At 31.0% G+C, this 17,843-nt stretch overlaps 1 protein-coding gene across 3 annotated transcripts in view; it reads left to right on the forward strand.

The window, feature by feature from the left end:
* Positions 1 to 764: 764 nt before the first annotated feature.
* Positions 765 to 17,843, forward strand: part of LOC114943544 (uncharacterized) — a 42,294-nt gene continuing 25,215 nt past the window's right edge. For 2 of the 3 annotated variants that reach the window (XM_085483663.1, XM_085483665.1), the window contains exons 1-3: positions 765 to 929; positions 14,372 to 14,588; positions 16,350 to 16,654. In XM_085483663.1, the coding sequence (XP_085339789.1) occupies positions 14,475 to 14,588; positions 16,350 to 16,654 (419 nt within the window). In that variant the 5' untranslated portion in view covers positions 765 to 929; positions 14,372 to 14,474. Of the gene's footprint in view, positions 1,149 to 14,371; positions 14,589 to 16,349; positions 16,655 to 17,843 lie in introns of all 3 variants that reach the window. The other variant, XM_085483664.1, reaches the window with a different exon arrangement.

Consider the following 17,843-nt stretch of genomic DNA (forward strand, 5'->3'; position numbering starts at 1 on the left):
GTTCATCCGAAAAATATAAAAGAGCAAATGACACAGCTGTTTACATATTTTTGTAGAAAATTCTAAACTAAAAATAATATCCAACAATAACTTACAGATTTCTCCATGTTGCCTATGCTACGTTTTCAGTACGTTCACACACAAAAGTCGCGTAAACTTGCGTAAATACGCGACTATTTAAAACAGCCGTAACAGAAAATGCGGAACGGCTCTGATTGGTTACGCGACACGCGTTAAGCGGGGAACACACACTTTTGCATAAGCATATGCATAAGAAATTCGATTGGTTGAATTTCTTATGCATACGTTTATAGACCAATCAAGATTATTATGCTTACGCTTATGCGTTTATGCAAAAGTGTGTGCTCTCCGCTTTACACGGAAAAGATCAGTCCATCTTCTTCTTCTTCTTCTTTTTTGCAAATATTAGTCCATGGGACTGCACCCTAAGGCTTGGTCTACAATAGAGTCGTAATTCATAAGAAATTGCCCAATCACAGATGATTATTTTTGATATAATTAACTATGATTTGTCAATTTCTTACGAATTACGACTCTATTGTAGACCAGACCTAAGTAAAAATTGAAGCGAGTGAGTTTATTGGGTTTAAAAATAAATAAAATTATAAATTTTTTGGTAAATTCGCTTATTTTCGTAATTTTTACTTAGTTTGCCTATCTTTCATTATTATATGTTTCGTGGTCGTTTCGCGAATATAGTTTCGGCGACAAACACGAGATGGCGAATCGAACGTGGCGCGAGCTGCATTTCGCCGCGGACGGTTCGATAAAAATCAGTCGTCGCTCGACCGATTCGTTCGAGAGTTGTTTTGAGAGCGATTTTGACAGGTGTTTTGTCGAACAGTGCTTGTGTGTCTGCGTAGACGTTCGTGATTTCTCCGAAACGAGTCGCGAGCCGAAGAGTAAGGGTAAGTAGTAAATACCGTGAATTCCGTCGAAAGCTTCCTCGAGGAAGCTTTTGCAACGTTCCGTTTGCGCTTCCTCGCGAATTAGGACGCGTCAGGATCTCAGCTAGTAGTGCGCGGTCTCGCGCCAACAGTCTCGTCGCCACGGAATAATATGACCCAAAAGTGATTTGGCGCGTGTATCCTCACCTCGGAAGAGATCGACCGACCGGCCAAACCAAGGTTAGGGCGATTTCCCTTCATTTGTTTCTCTCGCCTTGGCTCGCGTCACGTCACGTCATGTCACGTCGCGTCATATCACGTCAAGCCCTTTTGCGGGCCCTTTCGCTCAGATAACCATCATTATCTGTGGCCTGGATATTTTTTAAATATGCTATTACGTAGTTTTTTATAAAAAGAATTTTTATAAAAAAAAATGTAAAAACAATTATTTTCTTTTTTTTTTAAGTAACAAGGAAACTTCACGAATCGAAAATATTGTTTTTGAAGAAATTTTCTACACATATATAGAGGAGATAATGATGAATTTAGAAATTTTCAATTACAGTCCAAAAACTGAAACCGCCCTTCATATATAGAACGGCTTTTTGCTTTTCTCGATATATCTCAAAGTATTCGAGATATTAAAAAATATTTTATACAACAGTTTTGTGATGTAAGAAAAATAATTTTCTTCGGATTAAAAAAAATTTTTTTCTCAAAAATTTATTTCTTCGAATATTAATGTGGTTAAATAGAGGTATTTTGATCATGAAATGTTCGAATAAAACATTTTTTAATATCTCGAATACGTTTCGATATATCGAGAAAAGCAAAAAACTACCTTACATATATGAGGGGCGATCTCGTATCTTACAATCATTTTTGGACCACAATTGAAAATTTCCAAATTTATTTATTCTTTTCCCCGCCCCCACACACATGATTGTAAAGTTTCATCGAAATCAGAATTTTCCGGTTTACAAGGTTCCCTTGTTAATAATAAAAAAACTTAATAAAAATACACGAATATTTTATGAGCGTTGATAGTATTTTCATAATACGAATTTTCCATCTTTGTGTGAGAATATAATCTTAAGGGCCGATTTTTTTAACTTCTCGGTAAGTTTATCTGACAGCATATTTTTGTCTCTTTTCAGATGTTCTAAAAAAAAAGAGACAAAAATATGCTATTTGTCGGGTAAAACTTACCAAGAGTTGGAACAACCAGCCCTAAATGATAAATTTGCGTTATATTTTCAATAATTTTATTTGTAATTTTAATGTTCTTTTTTGTGTGCAACAAACTTGGCAGTTTTGTATTTTATAGATATAAAGAAAAGATTAATAAGAGTCAAACGCGAGGTAAAGATTCGAGTAAAAAACTTAAATACCTCTAGGCACTGTTTATTAGTTTAAAATTAATTATATTTTTTTAAATTAATTTTTGGAAGTTATTAATATTTTTAATGTTATTGAGGATTTGCTGTAAATTCAATTTTTGCACTCTAATAAAAAATTTTGAGCATCATTATAACGATAATAACATTTGTTTGGAAAGATCGAGCAAAAAAATCTTATAATCCAACACATCATCTAAAAAATTTATTCTATTCTATAAAAACATGAGTCTTTTTTTAACATATATAAGATAGGCAATAAGAGCCAAATCGCGGAACAGTGCGTTATTCTAAACGAAACTAAATTTTTTCGTTAGAATTAAATACCTGTGCACAAGGCACCAAATTTTTACTTGGACACGGCCAAGATATAAAATTGGAATAATCTCTACAAGAGATTTTTAATTCCATGTATCCCCTATTCCCCCTAAAGAAATAAAGTGCGAGAGAAAAATATAGATCCGAAAGTCGCAGAATCGGGAATCGAACCCGAGACCTTTCGCTTGCCGGGCGACTGCTCTTCCAACTGAGCTATTCAGATCCTTTCGATTCTATACTTTTCTCTGTTATATATATTAATGTTGGTAAATAAACGCCTTTAAGCCAGCGTGTATAAATTAAGAGTTTAACTAACTTCTTTAGGGGGAATAGGGGATACATGGAATTAAAAATCTCTTGTAGAGATTATTCCAATTTTATATCTTGGCCGTGTCCAAGTAAAAATTTGGTGCCTTGTGCACAGGTATTTAATTCTAACGAAAAAATTTAGTTTCGTTTAGAATAACGCACTGTTCCGCGATTTGGCTCTTATTGCCTATCTTATATATGTTAAATTTATATTTATATATTACAGAGCCTAGTTAAACTCTTAATTTATACACGCTGGCTTAAAGGCGTTTATTTACCAACATTAATATATATAACAGAGAAAAGTATAGAATCGAAAGGATCTGAATAGCTCAGTTGGAAGAGCAGTCGCCCGGCAAGCGAAAGGTCTCGGGTTCGATTCCCGATTCTGCGACTTTCGGATCTATATTTTTCTCTCGCACTTTATTTCTTTAGGGGGAATAGGGGATACATGGAATTAAAAATCTCTTGTAGAGATTATTCCAATTTTATATCTTGGCCGTGTCCAAGTAAAAATTTGGTGCCTTGTGCACAGGTATTTAATTCTAACGAAAAAATTTAGTTTCGTTTAGAATAACGCACTGTTCCGCGATTTGGCTCTTATTGCCTATCTTATATATGTTAAATTTATATTTATATATTACAGAGCCTAGTTAAACTCTTAATGAGTCTTTTATTATAAAAGCAAAGAACCGCAGCAGAAAATTAGTGCCGAAATAATTAATTTATTATAAAAATAGAGACAAATGTTTCATTCTATTTTAGATCATCTTTAGTGCACAATTAATCATTAGTCTTTTAAATTCATAAATATTAGCGCAAATACGGAATCATAAACTTAAAATCTAGAATCTACAAGTCTTTTATACGAGTATAAGCGTGCGAATCAGTTCAGGGAGGGGAGGAAGGAAGGATTCCAATCTAGTGCCGTGAGATTGATTTCCGCTCGACTGCTGTGAGAGACAAAATGATTTTATTATCTCTCGTTACAGAGCGATCTTTCCTCTTTGATGATTAGCGCGCGAAACTGCTCCCTCGTCGATCACGATAGAGGGAAGTCGCGACACAGGGGCGTTGTCCTCTCATCATCGTTCGCACGTCGTCCCGGGTCCAGGAGGTATCTTTCCTTTTGGGGTACATTTTCAAGGAAAAAAAATCACATGCAAATATGCGTATATTTGCGTGCTAATCGAGCACCCTCCCATTTCTTTTGTTATGCTACACGTGATACAATTGCGTGAAAGCAATGGTAGTGCAGTGTATATATAAACACAAGTTTGTGAAAAACACGCATTTTGGATTTCTATAAAAAATAGGTGAATCCAGATGCTTGTTATATGCAATAACTTTCAAGAGCAGTTCCCAGATAGAACCATGTTCAAAATTGGTGCATAAGACATCATTAAGAAATCTTTAAGAAATTTTTATAAGAAATCTTATGATATGATATCCCAAAGACATTAAAGATTCCAAAAACATCTTAAAAATGTCTTATGCACCCATTTTGGACATAATGCTATCTGGGTTGTCTTTTAAAAATCGGTTACCATGATTGAAATAACTTACATTACACTGATCAACATTTTTTGATCTTTTTTTATGTCACAAAAGGAATGACAAGTCAGTTTGATAGGATTTTTTCTGTGATTACGAATCTGAAACTCAAAATGTTCCATCATGTCATGTACTTTTAGAAAAACGGTCAAAAAACTTGTTTTTGGCCCTTTTTGAACCTCTGTCACAAAAAAATACTTTATTTGGGCTTAAATTAAAGCTTGAACCTTAAACTTTAAAATTATGAAGCAAAAAACTGTGATAATTCTTTGAAGTCATGTAGCACAGATTTTTTATTAGACGCGATCCGTTTTGTGTTAGGGATTCAAAAAATGCCAAAAACCGACTTTTTGACCTTTTCATCTTATTTTTCTCGAAAATATGATTAATAAGTGAACATTTTGGGTTTTATATTCGTCATCGACGGAAAAAATCCCATCGAATTGACCTGTTATTATTTTTGTGTGACAAATCTCTTGTCAGTGTTCGTAATATAGGAGTAGCTTTTAAAAGCTACTTTTGCTATTAAAAGTATCTCGCACTATTTTTGTATAAAATTATCTCGGTAAAATTAGCTGATTTTCTCATGTTGTAGCTTATGATCTGCTGAACAAAAATATATATAATAAATAGGCAAAGCTAAATAATGAACAGTTACTGATTTACAGCCAGTCAAACCACGAAACTTGGAGTTTATTTAACTGATAGTATAGTAATTGTCCATTTTCTAATTTTTAATTAGAATTTACTCATGTACCCATTCGATTTCGGTTAAATTTCTTCATATTTTATCTCATACTATGTCTGTGTCAAGTTTTATAACGATGTGGTTTTATACCACAAAATTTTCCCAGTTTGGTATACTCCTTTTACGTAGTATTAATGTGTGGAGGTCTTCCAGACAGAGATTTATCTTCAATTAGTGCCCTTTTAAACAAATAAATAATATAAATATAATAATTAACAAATAAATAATATAAAATAAATATAATAATTAATGCCATTTCAAACAAATATATAATATAAATATAATAATTATATTATATATTTACGCTTTTTTAAATATTTTTAAAAAATTTTGAAAATAATTTCTTTTAATTAAGCATCTGGCATATTTTATTTCGCATGTTTCTCTTTGTTACACACATTTCTTTATCGTTTCATTTTTTGCTATTTGCGTTTGTTCCACCAGTGATGCACACCACGTGTACAGTAGACGTGAATATGTGTGTGTGTGTGTGTGTGTGTACGTGTGATTAGCTCTCTCCGGGAGAGATACGTCGTATCCGTATCTATACGCGAGTTTCCCACACAAACTCGCGTGGATTAATGATTCCCAACTATCGCAATTGCTATTACAATTGCGGAAGAATAGGCGTTTGAAGGTTTTGTATTGAAAAATGTGTCTTTTAATCATTTTATTTCGCCCGAAACAATTTTTGAAATTATTTTGTTGACACATTGATATTCTTTTTAATGCACAAAATTGTATCTTAAAAATTGTACATGTAAATAGATCGAGAGTAAGAGAAAGAAAAGATTTTGCTCAGTTTGGCCTCCTCTCCCAGGCCTGCCATATATAATTTTATAGATAAAAGGTGATATTAAAAACAAAGAGTTTTGGATCTTCGAACCTCCTCCAAGACCCAAGAGGTCGATTGTGTATCTTGGGTGAGTTTGCTCACGAGATGAAAATTACAAAAGTGAAAAGATTTACTAGATATCGACAAATGAAACCGTGGATACTCTAGTAAATTTCCTCATTTTTGTAATTTTCATCTCGTGAGCAACTTACCCAAGATACACAATCTACCCTCAGAAGTAGTTCTAATCTTTTAAACAAGAAGTAGAAGGTTCCGTAAAGTTAAAATTATAAAAAAGAAAAGGGCAAAGGAACCAGTGTCGTAATTATTTTCACCAGTGCGGAAATAATTAATACAATATATTTTTAAATTAAATAGTTACATTAAAATATAATGAACGTTTCTATCCTTTCTTTAGACTCTCTTTAGTGCAAAACAAATATAAATAAAAAAAATAAAATCTAATCTCATAATAATATTATTTATTTGTTTGATTGCTTATCATACACATCGGAGAAAGATAACAAATATGTTTATTACTATACGTCATTACTATTCTCAGAAAGTATTTATATACCTTCTGAAAGGTATTTAGCTTAACTTAAATTCCAAATAATTGACATGGTATGGAAACAATCTACGAGCACCATTTTTGCGTTTATGGCACTTCCACGAGAAAATGACAAAAAGAAATCTTTAGGAAAGGATAAATACAAAAAAAACAAGAATTCTAGGAGTCATGTTTAATTATAAAATAAAATTATCAATTTATTGCAAGCGTGAAAGCGTTTTGTAAGCATAGATAGCAAAATGGTACACTTTATACGCTAACATTGATGACGTCTTAATATTGATCAGCGGGTGTTTTGGACACATTGGCATCTATAAATTTTCAATTCTCTCATAATGCCTTATATGTTATCCCTGGACTCGGAGAGCCCAGAAACCCCTATAAAGAATGGGCGATGTTCTTTTACAAATATGCATATTGTATATAAGTATATCGCGTTGCGGTAGCACATATCAAGGGCACGAAAGAAGAGGGAGAGAAAATAACGAAACAAAAAGAGGCTGACAGAGAAGAGTGTCGTGCACATTCGAAAGGGCATCAGGCTGGGGATTCGAATGTCGCGTCTCTCTATTGTGCCGGATCTTGTTCGTTAGGTCATGGGTGAGCACAAAAAGGCGTCGACAAAAATAATTCGCACACTTTCTGTAAAAAAATTAATATGCAGTAAAAGAAATTGAAAGATTGTATTTAGTTCCTTTTTTTATCTCTTGTATATACATATAATTACATTTATTATTATTTTTTAATTTCTCATTTGTTATATTTTCTATTATATTTTATTTTTAATATTTTTGTTTATATATTTTTGTATTTTACAGTTTGTGAATATTCAAATAATCGCGATATTATACATATATTATATATACATATTTCGAGATATTTTATATCTCTTTTTAAGAATTTAGTATATATGTATAGTTATTTAGAGCCAGTCGTCATGTCATTTTTTTTTGCAAAGATTCGTTCATAATTGAGAAATAAACCAAGTAGCAAACTATTACATTATTTTGACATCTAATGATATATAATATAATGAAAATTATATTGTATCACATATTATTCATCTTACACTATTTTTAATTAATTGTGTGAGGAATAAAATAACACACACAGGTATATATTTAATTATAATGATATATAAAATTTTTCTCGGCGCCTTTGCCCCAAAGCAAATCTTAGTTTTCAACGTTATGAATAAGATTCGCATATCATCTTTGTACCGCCTGTTCAGAAGAAAACTTGATGTTTCCAGCACACTAACAATTAGTTTCAAAGTGCATAAAAAACATTCTTTCTTTTGTGCGACTTATTTAAGACAAAATTATAATAGAGTTAATTATAATAAAATTGTACAAATTTGTTTAAATAAAATAAATGGTAAATAAGACTTTTTGAATACTAGCGGATTCTGGGAGAGGAGAGATTTGAGATTAAAATCCCTTTCTTCCAAATTAAAAAAAATTAGTTATACTGATTTAATGCCATCTATTGAACATGTTTTAGGTAAAATGACTAAAAAGAACTCTAGGGCAATTATTTAAATAAAGAAAAAAAATTAAAAAATATATTTAAAAATATATAAAAACATTTAAAAATTTTAAAAATGGTGAAAAAAATACAAATTGAATCAAAAGTTTCAATATATCTTCGATTCTAAAATAAAAGTAAACATAATACCCAGAAAAATATTAATTACAATTAAAGAAGATAAGTCCGTCAAATTCAAAATTAAAAATATGAAAATATAATAATAGGCATGATAGAAGCGCGGTAGACAGCGCAAAATTATTAATAAATATCAAGATAATACACTTTAATAATTAAATAAAAAATAATAAAATAAAAAATTATTAAACCAAATAATTTTGCCGAAATATTTCCCATTTTTGACGTCAGGATCCGCTGTGGTCTTGAATGAGGTAATTTGATTGAGGATTTCATGCAACAAACTGACAATTACAAGTCCCATGTGAGCAAAGTTGGTACCTTACGTTAGATGCGTCTATACTTGAACACGTTTCTCCACTTGAGAGAAATGCAAGAGAAAATAAAGCAGTCTTTACGGAACTAATTCTGATTAGAATTGAATCATCGAAAAAAATTGTATTTTCGAAATTAGAGGACTACAATATATTATATCTCTGTTAACAGATATTCTTAAATGTTTCTATAGAACACACACATTCTTTAAGACTAAGAATATATATTCTTTTTTAATAACAAATGCCCATATATGTTTTTTTATGTGAATTGTTTTATTTGGTTTATATGATCATATTATTGTAGCAATAAAACAGGCAATAAAAAATTTATATAGTGCAATTTACAATGCAGTGTCACTGAATGGTTTTAACTTATTAGAAAAATGAATAAAATGTTAATAAGTAGTTCGAAGAAGGAGAGTTTTGAACGACTTAATACTTTTAAGAGTGATGTTCACGAATAAGTGTAACATAAAATTTAATTTAATTGTTCAGGACCCAAATCTTATACTTCATCTGGTATCTACAATATCTACTATGTTTGTGCTTTCTTTATGGTCTTTCTTTGCTAGTGTGTTGTAAAATAATATGACACCAACTGTAAAATGCTTTTATGAAGAATAACAAAATCTTTTATTTTATCCTTTTTGTAAAACTACTTTTTGTAAAACAGGAGCATGGGAATTCATATGTATTTTTTAATTATACATCATAAAATTCAAATTGTTATTATAATAAAAAAATTTATATATATATAATTTAACTTATAATAAAATTATATTATATAATTAAAACGTAAAAATTAAAAAATAAAAATATACAGCAAAAAGTATAATTAATATAAAAAGAAATCTTATTTGATATACAGTTTTATAAATTAGAAATTTCTGTTAGATCCGTTTGACATTTACTTTAAAATAGAATATTCTAAAAATAAATGGTGAAATTCTTAAAATGTGCGATGTTTTCTGTGAAAAGAAAAGAATACCATAATTATTGAGAGTATACAAAATAATTTATTCACTGTGATGTTTTCAGACATGCGGGGTATACATTAAAGTAAATCCAACAAATAAGTACATATATAACTCTGTATATAGAATTGTAGGGAGCAATCATACACGACATTCCTCTGCGACATTTATACGCTTAGACGTTTCGAATCTATGAATGGCACCTATTCATTCCGTTTAAACGTTCTTATCCTACGATAACAGTTGATGCAGCAGCAACACATGCTTGTTACTACGCACCTTTCGTAAATAAAATCATCTCTTTTCTTGTGTCAATTTTTTTACAGAAGCGAATCATCTTTAATACTTTTTTTTATAAAAATAATTTTTTATAATTTTTTTATAATAATAATAGGAAAATAGAATGCATTATAAATCATGCCCTTTGGAGAATAATTGACGAAATCAAAAATAAGTCAAAAATAAAGAATGACAACATTGTGTTTGATATATGAGTAATTCTCAGCTTTAATTTTTTATAATATGATTAAAAAGTAAGATATAAGAAAGCATTTTATAGGGGATGAACAATACATTCATAATATTTGATGACTTTCCTTTCACGTGTTAATCTGTTTTTACAAACAAAATCTCAAATATCACAAAAAAGCCATTTTTTGTATATTAAACCTCAATTATTTTGGAAACCTGACGTGCTAGTGAAATTTGGCTTGCATTGTTTTCAGTCCTCAAAAATCAATGAGAAACACTTTGTCTGGTTTAAAGTAATTTTTGGCTCCAGTGTAATCCACGTTTTTTATCGCATTGATTTTGCGGCGTTCAATAATAAACGCTTATAGCGGAGCTAAAGAAATCACTGTTGGGTTCCCTCGGAAATTGTGCATCGCGCATGAAATCATCACATGCAATCACGCGTGACGTGGGTACCGCATTTAAAAGCGATCGGATCGGCTGCGCGATATCCTGACCGTTTGTTTTTAAGGTTACGACAGCTCTTCGAATTAGGTCAAAAGGCAGAGCTTGCGAACTGTCGACATGATGCTTGAAACACATCCGAATATTGCGAATATTTCTTCGCGTTTTGAGTGCCACTTCTGATAGGTATTCTCTATCCATGCAGGCGTTCTTCGGCTCTGTTCGAGAGAAAAAATGTTTTCTCGGCTGTGAAAAAAAATTAAATTATCTTTATCGCATTTTATTCCCCTCTTCATTTAAGATAAGAAAAATTATATAATGGTATTGGAAATATTGCTTATTGAACTGCTATTAAATTTTGATGTACACTATAAATTCTAAACTTTCGTCATATAACCTTCAATATGTCAGGACCACATATATCCAAAATGGCGGGAAAAAATTAATTGATTTTAAATATATTTTATTTTTTGCATACGTATATTCCTGATGCGTTGTAAAAAATAAAGAGAGATTACGAAATATGAAAAATATAAACATATATAATATATTATTTAGTAATATTTATCTACGATCGTGATATATATAATATGTATAATGTGTAGCTATCACGCGATATATGTGTATATATACATACATATATATATATTTATAACTCTTCGAATTAATGATAACTCTACCAGATGTCTGTCTATTAAAATTTTCATTTTTATCACTTTTAAGTATATGATTCTTACGAAACTAATAAGGACGGACACGGTGAAACAAGTTTGGAGAGAGCGGGTTTTATTTTATCCCTTCGAAAACACGTCGCGCCTGCGGATACTAAATGTATACTGGGGTCAAGTGCTGTAGAAATAATTTCGATCGAAGAGCTCGCGTATCGCATGAAAATAAATGGCGCTCGCGATATTTCGCGATTGTGCTCTTAATTAACAGAAATAGGTGGAACTTTTTATTAGCCACTCTTTTTTTAGCCTGCTCTTGTGTCATGGTTTTCGAAATAGTTTACAAATTTTCATGCTCGTGCTGAACAATTTATAATAAGAGCGCTGTATCATTACACTAGTTTACAGCCAATCATTATTTTAAATAAAAATGTTCCTTATAGATTTTTGGGTGCTGAAATAAATGATGCCGTAAATCAAATTTTACAAGCACGTCAGATTTCCAAAATAATTGAGGTTTAATGTATAAAAATGGCTATTTTTGCGATATTTGAAATTTTGTGTAAAAAAGGTTAACGTTATCGGAAAAGATCTGATCAAATATCATAAATGAATATTCTTTATCCCTTACATAAAAGGGATATGCATTATGGAAGTATACATTGTTTTTTATTTCAATTTTATTTTTTAGCCATATGTTATGATGAAAGATTAAGTTGTGAAATTATATGTATTTCTCATATGGAGATACTTTTAGAAGGAAAAAAGATTTTTGGAAAAGAATCATTTTTTTCCAAAATTGATTTTACTTTTATTTGTTCCTCTTTAGATCATACAGCTTTTGTCTGGGATATTTTTTCGAAAATGCACTTGTTCGAAAAATTCAAGTAATTAAAACGAAACATCCCCTATATACATTTAATGGAATCTATCACAATAAGTTACATTGTATGTGTATCGATAGCCTAAACTACAAATTATGAATATAATTATGACTTCATCGTCAAAAGTGGAATATTAGCTATCTCAACAAAACTCTGTACTTAAATCTTCCCTAACATGACTAAAAAGTAAGATACCGAAATTTAAAAAATGCATTTTATAGAGATGATGAACAATACATTCATGACATCTAATCAGAATTTCTAGATAATGTTAACTTTTTTCACAAAAAGAACTCCGCTTCAAATACATAGGATTTTAGTTTTTTATAGAATTTGCTGCATTTTTCCTAGTTATAACTTATGACTTGCTGAATAAAAGATGTCTTAAGAACAAAATATATTCTTAAAGCTAAATATTGGATGGCTACTGAGTAACAGCTAGTCAAATAATTGGCAGAGTCCGAGTTTTTTGAGTTTGACTGTAAACCAGTAACTGTCTATTATTTAGTTTTGAGACTGTTACATTTTTTGTTCAACAGATCATAAGTTACAACATATGAGAAAACCAGTTAATTTTATTGGGATTTAATTTTATCTAGGATTTTATATATCAAAAATGCCACATTCTGCATAAAATTGTATCTTGGTAAGATCAGCTGGTTTTCTCATATGTTGTGTAGTTTATGAAAAAAGCAGTCAATTCCATCCAAAGTCAAAATTCTATGTATTTGGTGCAGGATCCTTTCAAATATTGCAAAAAATGTAATTTTTGCATATTAAATCTCAATTATTTATAAAACCTGACATGCTGATAAAAATTGGCTTACGCTATCGTTTCAGCATACAAAAATCTATAAGAAACACTCAGTCTGGTTTAAAATATTTAAAAAAAATTTTTTGTAAACTGTTAACTGTTACAGATGAGATGAGGTATAAAACAGGCGACGCGACATAAAGCGCATGAGAGCGGACGTTTAATTTGAAACATACAGCGAGTAAAGAAGAACGGAATGTTAAGAATCTTAAACGTTTAATGAAACATAATCGGTTAATAGGTCTCGCACATTCAGCCAAAGCCGAGTATCCATGTGCATACGCGGCGTCTCTCGTGCATTCCGCTTCGCTCCCGGATATTTTTATCGTTCCTATAAAACTCTATATGCATTCTGTCCAGACTTTTCTCGTTGCACGTGGCTTTGATCGCTGTGATGAAAAAGAGAATAATTCCAAATTCCATATTGGATCTTTTATGTATTTTAAATATTTTATTTTAATTTATATATGTAATGTTACTATACTACAATTTTGTGTTTTAATTGGTGTATGTAAATACCAATTAAAACACAAAATTGTAGTATAGTAACATTACATATATAAATTAAAATATATATATATATATATAAGATATACATGGTCTATTATAAAAGTAATGTGCATTTTCTAAGAAAAATATATTTATTGATCGTACCGGTGTAAATGCTTAAAATTCTTCAAAATACTCTCCCCCAGCATCAATACACTTGCGGAGACGTGTCTGCCATGCCTGGAAGGTACCCTGAAACTCCTCGACGGGAATGTCTCTTATAGGAACGTTGTAACATGCTTTTGGATGTTTTACACGGACTCCCAATGCTTTCCTTTCAGCTCTTTCTTCAGTCGGGGAAACAAAAAAAAGTCGCACGGAGCCAAGTCGGGACTGTAAGGAGGCTGGGGGATCACCGGAGTGTTGCTCCGAGCCAGGAAATTGGTAACGATGAAGGTCGTGTGGCATTGGGAGTCCGTGGAAAACATCCAAAAGCATGTTACAACGTTCCTAAGAGACATTCCCGTCGAGGAGTTTCAGAGTGCCTTCCAGGCATGGTAGACACGTCTCCGCAAGTGTATTGATGCTGGGGGAGCGTATTTTGAAGAATTTTAAGCATTTGTACCGGTACGATCAATAAATATATTTTTCTTAGAAAATGCGCATTACTTTTATAATGAACCATGTATATATATATTAAAGTAAAACACCAAAATAGCAAAACGGGGAGTTTTTATATTTCCATTTTATATTTGGAAAACTGCCTTTTTTAGAGATAGGCTGCCCAGATAGCACTATGTTCAAAATTGGTGCATAAAACATTATTAAGAAATCTTCAAGAAATCTTATGATGTGATATTCCAAAGACACCTTAAAAACATCTTAAAGATGTTTTGTGCAACAATTTTGGAGATGGTGCTGTCTAGGTTATAAATTTGAATTAGAAAGATCATTTTTTTAGCTCTCAACGTGATTCAAACGATTTCTCGCGCGTTTGGTTTGCAGTGTAGAATGATAAATGGTGGCCACCAGCAGCATGGTATATGAGGAGATAGTTGGTATACGGGGCAGCTGACCCCAGCCGCCGCGCACGCTTTTCACGCGCGAGATGCCCCACAATCTAAACTCAGTTTCCGCCAATTCCGCCAACACAGGACCGAATCATCAAGCCTATCCTCAGCAGCCGCACCATCGAGAGAATACAGATGGACTCCAACCCGAGGTAATGTAAAAAAATTGTGTAAGGGATGCTGGAGTGACTTGAAAAGTCAGTTGTTTTTTTCCTTTCTTATCGACAAAATATGAGGTTAAATAAACTATAAATCTATTTATTGGCTATATGGATTGTTTTTTACCTGAAATTAGAACGCTTCCTCCTTTGTTAATATTAATACTTTAATTTGTACAGGAAAAAGATTTATCAATCTGTATAGCTTCATATACATCTTGGTTACAGAATTATGAATTCTAAGCATTCACATGTTATTCACGTGACCTTCAAATGACTTTCCAAAGTCAATAAATCAATGGCATTATTTTATGTCCCTTCGAAACCATACAATTTTTATCTAAAACGTTTTTTTTAAAATGCTTAGTGTTTGAAAGAAAAGAAGTGTACGGGTGATCTGAGACACCCGGTATATGTGTATACGCATATGTGTGTATATGTACGGTTATGTATGGTGCTAATCTATCGAAGTTCAGCCGTCACTCCAGCATCTTCTTAAGATGGTTTTTCAATTATGGCTTCCTTACAGAGGAAGCTTAACTTGCACAAAATAAAATGACGTGAAAACAATGTGCAAATTTAGCCTCCTCTATGAGAATAATTGAAAAACCATCTTAATAAGCAAAATGAAATGGTGAGGAAGCAATGTACAATTTCCAATTTGCAAAATTTTTTTCGTGAAAAATTTATTTAAGATTTCTACGTAACGTGTTCATAATATTTCAAAATTCGAAAATTTACAATTGAAAGAAATTCACATTTTCCAATTCACACCAAATTCAATAATTCTTTAATGATATTTTATTCTTAATGTTCCAAATTAAAAATTTTTCAAAAAAATGAACCCTTTTACCGATTTTCGTCAAATTCAGTAGCAATTATCCTTTAATCATAATCTGTTAATATAAAAGAAATTATCACGATATATTAACATTTATGGAAATTATGCAATTACAATTTTCAAAAAATTCAAAATAAAAAATAATCCCTTTCACCGATTGTCTTCAGACTCAATACTAATCATCTTTTAATAATAATTAATATAAAAAAATTTATCATGATTTCTTAAAATTTATGGAAGTTAATGCAATCAATTTTCATAAAATTTAAAATTAAAAAACAAACCTTTTCACCAATTCTCCTCAAACTCAATACCAACCATCCTTTAACGGTAGCCTATTTATATAAACAAATTTAGCCCGATATCTTGAAATTTATGGAAGTCAGAGCAATCACCAACATTTTTGAAAAATTCAAATTGCATTAAAATTTAAAACACTACGAATTTTTATAAAAATGACAGTAAATAATAGCGTTGTATTGCTTTACTTGTATGTCAAGAGCGTTGTTAGTAAAATACTTTTTGAGATATTTAAATTAAAAAAAAAAATAAGTGGCACATACATACACATACATATGGACATTTTTTTAAAAATGTGATTTTTCGATATTTTGAACACATTGGCATAGAAATAAAAAAAAAAATTTTTTCATGAAAACATAGCTTCCTCTATGAAAAAGCAACAAGAAAGAAAAGTGTGCAAATTGGAAACTTGCACATTACTTCCTCATCATTCTATTTTAAAATCATAACGTAATAAAATTTGAACGTATGTGCAAAATAAGAAAGCAAAATAAAATTTAAATAAAATATGATCTATAAATTAAAAATAAATGAAAACACTTTTGTTTCTCTCTATTCTATCTATTATATCTATATTTTTATTATATGTATATTAAATGGTTATTTTTCAGAAAGAACCGGTGGAATTCGACATTTCGCACTTGCGAGGTGCTCCAGCGGAGGTCGAGACGTTGGTGCACAACATCAAGGAGGTGGCCCAACAATTTCTCTATCACTGGCGAACCTTCCCCATCGTTCTGCCACCGTCATTGTCCTCGTGCACGGAAGGCGAGGACACGTTGGCGCGAAAGAAGTACCATCTGAGGGACCTTTTTGTGGCGCCCAGCTTCGACGAGTTGGACGCCGTAGCTGTCGACAGCAAGGGCGAGCCCAGAAGACTGACCAACAAACAGCTGGAAAGCATCAGGGAACGAGGGTTAGTCTTATATAGATACCTTATAATTTTCTTTTATTCTTACTCCTTTAACGATTGTATTAGTTAGTCGTAATCTTGTATAATTACACTAGTTTACAAAATATATTTTTTTTCATTATTTTAAATCAGGCAAGGTGTTTCTTATAGATGTTTGGATACTGAAAACGATGCCGCAAATCCAGTTTTCATCAGCATGTCAGATTTCCGAAATAATTGAGGTTTAATATGCAAAAAATGATTTTTTGCTATATGAGATTTTTTTGTGTGAAAAAGGAAAATCTATCATAAATATTGAATGTATTGTTTATTCCCTACACAGTTGAAAAATTTGTGTTAAATTTAACAAATGTTACATGTCTCAAATGGTTCACAGAAATTTTTGTATTAATTTATTTAACATAATATGGATATATGTTAAATGGAGACACGAATACTGTGTTAATATTTTAACATAAAATAAATGCAAAACTTCAAGTAATTTAAAATAAATTTGATGTTAAATTAAAAATTAACTAAAAAAAATGTTAATTTTACATTCTATTTTCCCTACTTATAAAATAAAATTAACATTTTTTCTGTAAATTTTTTAACAAATAAATCTTGTTACTAATAAACCAGAACATATTTATTGTGCAAAATTAAAAATAGATGCACATTGTGTTATTTTTACATTTTTTTTTAGTTGTTTTAATAATTTAACATTTAAGTTTAGTTAACACAACAGCAATATATTAAATTAACATATGAATGTGTTAAATATTTAATACAAGAATTTTAACAGAGACCATTTTTAACAAGAGACTACAAATTTTTTTACTGTATATAAAATGCATTTTTTTATTTCGATATCTTACTTTTCAATCATGTTAGGAAAGATTTAAATGCAGAGTTTTGCTGAGATAGCAAATATTCCGCCTACAATGATGCAGTCATATAATTTATATTCATAATTTGTAGTTTAAAGGGCTCCTCGCCGACCATATTGGATTTATGACGTCAGAAGCGAAAAAAGACACGCAAAAAATTCTTAAATACCCTTTCTAAATAAAAAGATAATATTTCGATGAAACAGCACTTCAGATAGTTTTAACAAACTTTTAAAAATAAATTCTCATTTAAAAATGACAGAATTTTCAGCGCATGCTTTCTCGCCTCTGACGTTACAATCTAACGTGGCTGTGCATTTTCG

The sequence above is a fragment of the Nylanderia fulva genome, unplaced genomic scaffold, assembly GCF_048542155.1.
Source record: "Nylanderia fulva isolate GAGA-0341 unplaced genomic scaffold, ASM4854215v1 Scaffold26, whole genome shotgun sequence".
Taxonomy (NCBI): domain Eukaryota; kingdom Metazoa; phylum Arthropoda; class Insecta; order Hymenoptera; family Formicidae; genus Nylanderia; species Nylanderia fulva.